We start from the raw sequence: 11,517 nt of genomic DNA, 5'->3' as shown, positions 1-11,517 counted from the left end.
GGAATATAATAATGTAACTGGTTACATACACGTTACAGTCTATCAATTTCTACCAAGGGTGTGGATCGTTAGGTCAACAAGAATTAAGTCAACCATTATTGGTTGACAGGCCATAAATCGACATATAAAAAGGTCAACAAGCCTTAAGTCAACATGGTCAAAAGTCGACACAAGCAATACGTCAACACGAAAATGGTCAATATGAGTTTTACAAGTTTTTAAGGGTTATGTGACATAGGTCGACATGGACAACAAATAAGTTTACCGCGTCCAATCGCATGGTCGCCATACTTCGGGCACAGTATCTTGCTATTATATTCCTCCTCCAGGTCCACTGGGATGGTAAAGTAATTTATTCTAAAACAAAATTGGGGAGGGGGGGGTTTCTTGGGGGTGGGACGGGACGATGGCGGGGGGAATCATGAAAAATATGTTGACCTTTTTTATGTCGACCCCCTGCATGTTGACCTTTTACTTGTGTCAACAGTTTGACCATGTCCATCTAAGGAATTTTTCATGTGGCGACCTATGGTCTGTCGACCAATAATGGTCGTCCTTATGCTTGCCGACCCAGACACTGTCAGCCTAGCGACTGCATACTGTCTATCAACTGAATGGAGTTTGCTTTATATTACGCCATCTAAAGATACAGCGCAACAGCTTGACTACATCACCAGCTCACTACATCAATTTGATCATTTTCAAATCATCCAGTTAAAATACTAGAATATCTTAAACCAGTCATATAAATGTTATCACAGTAATCCAAGAATCTTTGTTTGTGCTAAACAATAACTGTAAAAGTTGTCTAGTGAAAGAAAACTATTATTAATGTTTGTTAAGTGAATGGAGGATAGGGAATTCCTTTCTCAACACTGAAGTCAGCCATTGGGGTATACTCAATGCCGTTTAGGCGAGCTACTGTATGGCGGTGAGCAGTGCCGATAACTCACCATCATAGCTCGCAATCAGTATTTAACTGACCCCTTCACTCACCCCTTCCACCTCTCTGTTTCTTTTCAGCGAGGCGGAAACGGCAAGTGTGGCCATCAAGGTGGCTCCCTGTATTTGTGGCAAACCTCCGGGGAATCCTGGGCCAGCGAGGGGTTAGATGGTGAGGATGGCTTGTTTTCAGTGATACTCGCTGAAAACAAGCCATCCTCACCGCTTCCCCTCTAGGCATTGAATACCGCCCATTGTCTTTGTTTGCCCAGACGACTGTTCAGTTCCCATACATTTTTATACTATAGTTGTAGTTGTATTTGTTCACATTCAATCTTTGAACCTTGAGAAACACATAGAAAGTATAGATAAAAGTGTTTATAATTTATCTAAATTTTTACTGGGAAGTTATTGAGATATGGTAGGTATCTATTTAAGAGCTTGCTTTTACAATCAAGATTCGCACATAATTAAAAATTAATCTAACAATTCTGCAGCTTCTCCTAGCTTTTGGTACAGAAATGCTGATTAAACTAATTTTATTAATATAATGTTATTACACTGTACTTTATATTTTCAGGCCAACTATCCATTTCTGTCAAATCGGGCCAAAAATTTTAAATTGTATAACAAGTTTAATGTCAAAATACAAGCTAGCATTGGCTGTGCAAACTATAACTATAATTCCTTAAACTATTTAAAGAAAGAAATTAAATTAAAGAAAGAATTAATATTATTTATCTGTGCAATTGAGGACTGAGATGGGCTTATCAAACTGAAAACAACGTACTAACAATAAAAATTCAAATGAGAAGCTACACTTGTTAGAATTAAATATCACCCCAATAATCTGTACACTGATGTACCCACCATGAGGTATACAGGAATAGCCAATTTCACAATGTACAGTATGGGACATAATTGAATATCTAAACGTATCATGTTTTTATTTAGCTAATTAGCAATATCTAAATTGTATATATGATTAATGAGTGGAACATACTTTAGAACCCAATCATTTGTTCTCATATTACCTATTTATGAACTAATTTACAATTTTAATTTCCAATGCTGCCTGATCATTGACATCACTGACACAATTTGAAAGTACTGTAATTCGCTCCTTAACCAAAATCAGAGTTGTATAACTGATCTAATGGCTTACTCTTAGCTTTACAGTTTGTGTTTATGGTATTTTTAAAATATTTTGGGGGATTCAGTCATGGCCATTATTTCCATAGGTTTCTGCTCCTGGCAGTTTTCGTCCTGTACTCGATGCTGCAGATTCACTTTGAAATAGCCGCTAAATTGTCGAATTACTGTAGCGGCTGTTTTCATCCTAAAAAGACGTGGCCGATCCAGAGTACAGAAAAAAAAGAACACTGAATAGGTCGAATGTGAATTCCATATATTGTAGGCGAAAACTGACTTTTAGAAACATTAACAAGGATTGAAACCCCCCCCCCCCCCGTTTTGAGAATGCAAACCAAGCTGTGCATTCCCCAAGGATACAGTGATGGTAACAGACTACATTTTAATAACTGAAGCTGAATGGGGAGCTTTTTGTCTTACATCTGGATGCTTTTTATAAATAAAGAAACTATAAATCAAATATTTAAAAATGTTATTTTAACAATAAATGTACCAGAACTGCCATTTATGCCCACAAACTTCCCGGTATCCCATGCCAATGTATGTACAAAATAAGGCTATTTATGCATGTGATTTATTTTACTTCTATGACAACTAAAGGCCTGATTCAGAGCTGTTAGCAAGGCTGCATTTTTTGTAGATGGATAAAACCATGTGCATTGCAGGTGGGGCAGATGTAACATGTGCAGAGAGAGTTAGATTTGGGGGAGTTATTTTGTATTTGTGCAGGGTAAATACTGGTTGCTTTATTTTTACATTGCAATTTGATTTCAGTTTGATCACACCTCACCCAAATCTAACTCCCTATACCAGTGATTTTCAACCTTTTTACCTTGCGGCACACTAAATAAGATTTTAAAATTGCCAAGGCACACCATGAGATCCCCACAGGGCAAAACACATTGGCCTCCACAGGAAAAAAACAAACCTATTCCCCCCATATAAAAAACAATCACACTGGTCCCCACAGGTAACAAAAATAGAATACATTGGCCCTTTACATGAAAAGAAGTTGATCTGGTGGTGGCTGTAAATTGGTCTGGGCATCTCTGGATCTGGGGGCACACTTGAGAACAGCTCAAGGCACACTAGTGTGCCACGGCACAGTGGTTGAAAAACACTGCCCTATACACTTGAGTCCTGTGCTGAGCGAGGTGTTTAAATGCAGATTGCTGTACACAAGCGATGCACCTGCAATGTGTGTTGAGCGATTAGTCTAAGCAGTATAGACAGCACATACACGGTTTGTCTTTGCGGGTGATGGCGACGTGTAGAACAGCATATCACCATTACTATAGGGTGTACACACGGAGCTATCAGTGCTTCATTATTCTAGTCAGATCGCTTAGAAATAGGGCTTAAATCGCCCAGTGTGTATGCCCAATAACTCTCTCTGCACATGTTACATCTGCCTCACCTGCAGTACAGCATGCAAAAATTGCAGCCTTGGTATCAGGCCTGAATCAGGCCCTATGTCCACTGTTAGAGCAGGTTTATGTAATGAAAACTTTTTAGTTAAAAAATTGTCAAACATGTAAAAACGTATCATCTCCCTAATAAAGTGCTACAGATTAATACAATACATTAATTACTGAAACTGTAAAATGTCAGAGCAATAGAGTTTCAGATGGTGACTACAGTATATGTCCCTTTCTGAATGAAACTGAGTAACATTTCAACCACATTACACTGATATATAAAATAAAGGGCAGGTTTCAGGTTATGGACTAGGTATTAAAAAATATATATAATGATCTGTTTAGCACCCATTAGATGGATTAGATAATGTAAAATGCTGAAATGGTATATAAAATGGTTAATGCAAATCATTATTTAAAAAATAGTGTTATTACCTGGCTATAACATGAATACTATCAAAATGGACAACTGTATCAAATAACTTCACATAATTATGTACAGAATATTACTGGTATAAATGAGCAAACCAGTCCATACTAGTGCTTGGAAATGTGACAAACTGCTAGTCATACTTTGGGCCATGACAGTGATCAGTCACTAATAACAAACCTTGCTACAGTCCAGCTTCCATCATCTGGAAGAGCGTTCTTTTGTAAACAATTAAAGGCATTAATGGCTTATGAGCTGTATTTCATATTTTTAGTCAGTTGCTGAAAGATACATTTCGTCCCAGCATTCTCTCCACTTGCAATAAACAGTGTGGTGTTTGCCAAACTATCACTTTGACTTTACAGTATTTCAATTGTATTTGGTGTGTGCTTCATGTGCCATATTCTTTTCTGTACTGCGTCAAATACAATTGTCTGAGATATGGGAATTTAATCTTAATTCTACAAAATTATAGTTTTCCTCAAATAGTCTTCAGAGCTCTTCCTTCTGATAGAAACATGGTTCCATAAAATATAGTGAAAAAGGGGATTTTAATTTATGGGAATTAGTGTCTTCACCATTTTAATCATTTTTAATGGACAAGCATCTCTATAGACAACAGATGTACAATCAATAATAAAAAAAAGTTTTTATGACACTGTCGGATAGCTGCAATCAGTTATGAATTCTGAATACATTTAATAGTAACTGCAGTATCAAGGTAATATCAGAAAGGAAAGTGGCAAGTTTCTAAGCAGTGTGGTGTTTCTAAGCAATTTAACCCTGATTAACTCAGGGTTAGCAAGTATACAAGCGTGTCAAACAGTAGCTATAAACCAACCATTTGCTCCTTTTGCAAATTTTTGCGAGTCAATTTTATTTTACATAAAGTGATTGCAGAATACCAGTAGAAACTAATAATTAATTGACATTCATTTTATGACATTATCAATTGCCAAATGTTATCAACTATCATTATCAACATTTTTGGATTCGTGGCTCCACAACTGCCAGAGTGACCCAGGGTATCCCGCAATAGTTGCTGGTAACCTATATTGGCCTTTCAAAACAACATACAAATTGCCAACCAGTAAAGGACAAAACATAACCCACCATAACACTGCACTTTTCAACAATTGTCTACTCAATTCTGAGTGTGCCTGATTTAAACTGCCTTTGACAAGATATTATACTGTATATAAATATGCACTATACATATGTAATATAAGAGTATGTGATCAATGCTATTAGTGTGTGGCTTCTTAGATATTTCCCAGAACTCTCTGGAGTGTGGATTTTAATTCAATGTCAGTGTAACCCGCTTTGCATCTTCTGCTCATAAACATCTAGGCCCTTATTCTGATCTGTGCGGAAATTCCCGCATTCTTACGGAGCGGTCCGCACGCCACGGTGTTTTGCCGCATGCGGCCATCGTCCGTAGAAACGCCCACGTGTCCTCCGCATTCGGACGGACTCACTCTTTAAGAACAGGGCGTGTTTACGGACGACATACAAACCATGCGTGTGCGGGAGAAACACTCCGATTCGGCACGGTATTACAGAGTATTACAGTGTATGCTCGGGAATACCGCATCCGAACGGGAGCCAAGCGGTGCTACCGCACGTAAGCGGAGTATTTACGCCAAACAACCCACTATGAAGTATCTTCTGCAATACATCACATGACCCACTTATTCAATTACCTATCCTCATAAAAAACAGCTTATTTGGAATTGGAATCAATTAGATTCCAATATATCCTTACAAGCATGCCTAACACATGCATTGCACACATTAACCCTTACAGCAATGTAAGTGCAATGGTTTGTATTAAAGCACTGACAAGCGTCCTATTAGTGAGTAATGAGTAAAGGAGTAGATTCTATTGGGTTCAGGTGTTAATGGTTGTAGTCATTAGGCGTACGTTCGCCTACCGCATGAACGAGTGGTGTCCGCAAAGCAATAGTACACTTGTGGACACCGCACATTTCAGCCCTTTTTGCTCGCGTGCATTCGGAGTGGTTTCCGAATGTACGCCCCCCAACATAAGTGTACTCCCCCGTGTCCGCCCATGTTTCCGCCCCGTTTTGCCCACTTTGAAACTACGCCCATGTGTCATTCCGCATGACGCCCATAATACGCCCCTATTTCCCGACTGATTGCGGGGACCAGTTTTGGACGGGCTTTGTCCGAACTGGTACCGAGTCAAGGCGTGGCACATGCGCGTAGCGTTCTCCACGCATGCGCAGACGCCGTAAAGACGCTATCCGTAAGAACGCGGTAAAGTCCGCATCAATCAGAATAAGGGCCCTAATCACTTGTCACTTTTCTTACTATTTAAATTCTGCTGTTAGGAAATATTTTGATCAATGCAACCATTTCAATTACAATGTCAACTTCCATGGATGACCACAGACCACTTTCACCATAGGTATTGAGAGCATTTATGAATATATTGGATATTTTTCACCAGAATATAAATTTTTATACTGCTTATATATAAGCTATACTGCAGCATAAAGTAATAGCCAGACAAAACATAGGATTCATACGAAGATGGTAAATTAATTGTCTCTCTGAATGTTCTCTGTCAGCATTTGCTCCAGTTGGCCTCCAGTGCAAATAATGCTCCAGTTTCAAACTTCAGAATGTTTACAAAAGGACAATAAAGTCAACAGAAGAGTCTGACTGGTTGGAAAGGTGACCCTAAATGGGATGCTGGCGTTCGGCTTCCAAATGAAAGATAATAAACACAAAACAACCTTTATGTAAACCAAGACAAAGACAGAAAGTCCATACTGTACAGTATCTTGCTTACTGTTCCTGTTGTGTTGCGCGGGTCCAACCATACTGTAAAGGCTGATAAGGGTGTGAAGGCAATGATGAGGCAAGTGGAAATGTTTTTTGCTTATTTCCTGCATTATAGAACTCAATTATCTGTCTCCTACTGATGCAAGGAGTATTACACTGTTATGGTTGCCATGTTGAAGCAGTAACAAGAACAGACTCTAAAAAGGTCCATGTCAGTATTTCTTTAGTCCCACTGTTCGGTACCTACAAAGTGATAAAATAAGTCCATCACTTGCCCAATTTCCATCATACTGTAGAAACTTGAGTATACTGTACAATGTTTGTTTTGTTCTTAGCCAGCATGTGGTACTGTACTTAAAGGATCACTGTGATCTTCTTTACACAGAGCAGGGCAATAGTAGTGCCGACTTGATCAAGAATTTCTAGATGAATATATATTTTTAAAAGTTTGGCTTTTCTAAAATCAGTGCACATTTTTAGAACAAATATCTTAAGTGTTTTGTGATATGCTTTCATGGTGACAATGTGTAGAATGGCAGTAGCAGGACCAACCAGATGCATATTTCCCTGGTTGGTGTTGCTGCAAAGAGTCTGAGTGCATAGAAAACATGTTGAATCATGAGAAAACTATTAACAATAATAAAAAAACTTCAGCAGTGTGAGAGCTTCTTAATTGTTCTGGCACCAAGAGCTGACTGTTCTCTCAGCCAAGAGAGTAATTCTTTGTATAAAATATCAAAAAGAGCATGTTAGAACAGACGGGTAGCAAAGCTATGAGCTGGAGTTCTGTGAGTTAGATGTGGCCGTTGGTGGTATTGTCTGACAGTATGGAGGAGAAGTTACTTCCTCTATCACTGTGGTGGGCGTATAAGGTGGTGGAGCTTCACTCAAGCTGCAGACGTCGTAGTTGTCTGTGATGTTCAAAATATGAGAGTCTGGATCTTGCACTTCTAGAGCCAACTCGCTGTAAGGTGGAGGTTTCAAATCATCTGCTGCAACATGAAAATAAACATATATTAATAAAGCTGTATTAATATTCTTTACGTAATGGACATAGGGTCTGGTTCTCAATCGGACACAAATTGGCTATAGTTACTGGCTGCTGCTGAAGTCTACCGTATGCTAATGCAAGACTCTCTAGGACTAATGCAGGGGGTCAGAGCACCTGCAAGAGGAAACATATTCTGCTGACTGATTTTCACAACTACCATCTTAATTAGTTTTGTCACTTGCACAAGCCTCATGCAAGGCCCCAGACCCGTTATATCCAGACTCCCTCCCCGGATGGAGCATTAGGTACACCCATATCACTCTCACATGGCAATTATTGTTGCTGCCCTGAATCACCCAATTTCACAAAAAGACAGATCGGGACACGATCCAACTGAATCAGAATAGTACAGACATACGCAAAAATGCATATATTTTCATCTGTGTATGCACTGTAAAAATCCACCATTTGCTCAACTCCATTGACTCAGAATCAGGCACAGAATCTGTATGCATGCATTGATCACAAAGCTCTTGTATTCCTGATAGCTGACACAATTATTTTACAACAAATGTTTCTGATTTTGTTTCTGCAACAGTGATCCCATAAAACTGCACTGTAAGCTTGTCCCCAAAAGTATGCATAAAAATAAAATGAAAAGACTGAAGTAAAAAGTCATTATACATGAGACGGTACTTGTTTAGTTTCACGGCAGGAGCATCTCAGTCGAGGAAGCATCTGTGTCCCCTTGCGGTGCTCGCTACGCTTGCCCGCGCTACGGGCTTGGTGGCTCGCTACACTATCTAAAATCAACTCCATGCCAACGTGGATAGTGGGGGTATGAACTATTCACGTTGGCATGGACTTTATTTTAGAAAGTTTGCTGAGTGCCGAACCCGGAAGTAGCGGGCGGCCATGCTGCCACCGTGAAACTAAACAAGAACCCATGAGACTATTAACAGTTAAGTAAAAAAAAAAAAAAAAATAAATTAGGTACACAATCAACTTTTTTTCACCGCAATCAGTAAGTTGGATCTATCATATACATTTGGGGGCATCTGTTTATATCAATAGTACTGTCTGGTACTGAATCTTATTTTATTGATTTTTAGACCAAAAAGTCATGCATATGACAAACTATGGCTAGATGGAATCTAAATTTACCCATTATATCCTTTTCTGTGGCACAAACTTTACTGCAGTGACATTGCAAGTTGTCATTACAATGTTTTATGGTGTGTCAGAATTACTTCTTGATATTAACTTTCTCAGTGTTCATTGTGCAAGTCAAATCTGGTCATAACATGTTAAGAATACTTGCCTACACTCCCGGAATGGCCGGGAGGTTCCCAATAATAGGGTCATCTCCTGTCCCCCGGGGAATATTTTTTTGGTTGTCCTCTCTGGGCTTCTCCCGGTAGGCAAGTATAATGTTAAGGCATGCTTTCTTGTAGGGCCTGTTGTGTTAATGAGATCCATCTAGCCGGCGGTATGTATTTAAACTATAAAATCTATTTTTCACATTATTTATGTACTTTAGTTGTCAGAATGTGTACAAAATATAACACCTGTCCACTTGATGGATATGATAGATAAAATAGGCTAAGCCAGAGGAACCAACAACAATGTAAAAATGTAAAACATTTAGGCAATAGGTAGTAGTTCACAATAAAGTGCAATATTACATTTATTTGAGTGGGGAGCAGAGCACAGCTATATTAAATGAGACAGCAATCCAATTAACCACAGCTATGCATGCTCTATGGGGCTTATTCCAAATTTGAAGAAAAGCAAAAAAGAGCAATTATCTGTGCACCTCAGAAAACCAGCTTGCACTGCAGGTTGGGTCAAAACGTGCAGAGATATTTATATTTGGGAGAGGATTGTCCAAAGTCATATCTAGTTTGCAGTGTAAAAATAAAGCTGACCAGCATTTATAGTGTACGTAAAAAAACAGCCAGTATTTACCCTGCATTTGCACAGCTTGAATTGCAACATGGTTTTTGCAGGTACAAAGTAACTTATTATAAGGAAGCAATAAAGCAAAAAATAAAAAGGCAAATTCACACTTAGCATGTTTGCCATGTGAGCCGAAACTCGTACACATGGCATAGGACTGATGGCATGTGTGCTGATGGTGATGATGACTGCTCTTACAAGTAGTACATGCAGTGCAGCTGACTGATATGGGTGTAATCAGTAATCAGGCCTGCCTGCAATATCCATGCGAGAAACATAATACAGAAATAGTGAAGTAGAAATAAGGAGGAGGTTATCATACCTGCAGATACGGCTTCGTATGGCGGTGGCACTTCAAGCTGGCTGTAGGAAGGTGCAGGGGGTAGTGAAGCAGTGGGGTCACCTACTGAATTGTCCTCTTGAACACCATATAAATTGCCCCACATTGAAGCCTATGCAATAACAATAAAAAAAACTCATGTTAATCAACCAGTTGAGTTACACGCATTTTCAGAAACAATTTACATGCTCTGTAAGGCCCCTTTCACGCGCTCTGGCTTCTGCCAGGTGGCAAAACCCAGCACGGACAAGAAGCCATGCTGTGCACAGAAGACCCTTCCAGTGGTGACACCCGGCTGCAACCGGGCGGAGGGGCCGTGACTTCCTGTGTGAATAGACACCATGCTGTCCATTGTTAACTACTGTGCACTGCACGGCTTTTGGCCGTGCTGGGTTTCACCGCATGGCAGGAGCCTGTGAAAGGGGCCTAATGCAGCTTACCTTATTAGTACTGTATTCTATTAATATATTATAAAAAAAAAAAGACTTGACAAGTTATAACTAAATAAAAAAAATATACATTGTTATAGTAAACATTCCACTTCTTAATTTGGAGCTACTATAATCTGCCCTCTACCACTCTGCATAAGGATTTGTCACTGGCATTAAGCAGGAATTACTGATTGGGTACAAGGGGGAATTTCCACTAAAAATCATAGTAGAAGCAGAAGACACTGCTGAAGCCACCATAAACAGAAAAGTAAAAAAAAATATTTTTTTAAATACAGGAACTATGTGAATATACCACAGCAACCAATTAACTTCTACCTATTGTTTTAGAAAATATACTTGTTACATATTATTGTACCTAGCAGCTGATTGGTTGCTATGGGTACATTTTCCATTTGTCCACTTCTCTACTCTTTAAAATGCTTGCTACATCTCCCAAAGAACCATTTGGGACCAAAATGGGAATCATTTTTCAGGGTACACCTGTATTTTTTAGGGTGTTATTTATCATTTGGTGGAAGTTCGTTGGAAATAGAAAATACTACTCTAGAGGGCACTGTTTTCACTTAATTTATTTTGTATGCTGTACCAGCTTATGTAACTTAAGTATTTTTTATGATTTTTTATTGAAGCAAAGTGTTATACATTTACATCAAGTAAACAATAGATTCAGAATGTATGTATGTAAACATTGACAATAAAAGCATTGGTGTGTGAAATAATTGCTTTGGTGATCATTACAGCATATCACATAGATTGATATAATGAAATAATAATAAACAAAAATATTGACCCATAAAAGAGAGAAACTGAGAAAGAGAAATAATAATCATAGTTGTTCGCATGTACCTGACTCTCCTCTCATCCTGGCAAAGCAAGAAAATATATCACAGGGCAATAGGTGGGTCTACTGTTTGTGCCATATACCATATATTACTGGTAAAATGAGTTATGGGTTTGCATATGAACCAGAGTAGACAAAGCGGTGATGTAGCTCTCCCAAATTTCTAGGAAACGTTGCATTT

The 11,517-nt window shown here is 38.8% G+C and overlaps 1 protein-coding gene across 4 annotated transcripts in view; it reads right to left on the bottom strand.

The window, feature by feature from the left end:
- Nucleotides 1-385: 385 nt before the first annotated feature.
- Nucleotides 386-11,517, bottom strand: part of LOC146080762 (uncharacterized) — a 97,839-nt gene continuing 86,707 nt past the window's right edge. For 3 of the 4 annotated variants that reach the window (XM_083188394.1, XM_083188395.1, XM_083188393.1), the window contains 2 exons: nt 10,026-10,155; nt 386-7,745 (listed from right to left, as the gene is read on the bottom strand). In XM_083188394.1, coding sequence (XP_083044520.1) covers nt 7,525-7,745; nt 10,026-10,155 — 351 coding nt within the window. In that variant the 3' untranslated portion in view covers nt 386-7,524. The remainder of the gene's footprint in view (nt 7,746-10,025; nt 10,156-11,517) is intronic. The other variant, XM_083188396.1, reaches the window with a different exon arrangement.

The sequence above is a fragment of the Crinia signifera genome, chromosome 5 (genome assembly GCF_055691185.1).
Source record: "Crinia signifera chromosome 5, ASM5569118v1, whole genome shotgun sequence".
Classification (NCBI taxonomy): Eukaryota; Metazoa; Chordata; class Amphibia; order Anura; family Myobatrachidae; genus Crinia; species Crinia signifera.
Note: the sequence above shows the minus strand (reverse complement) of the source record. Positions and strands in the feature narration are given on the sequence as shown.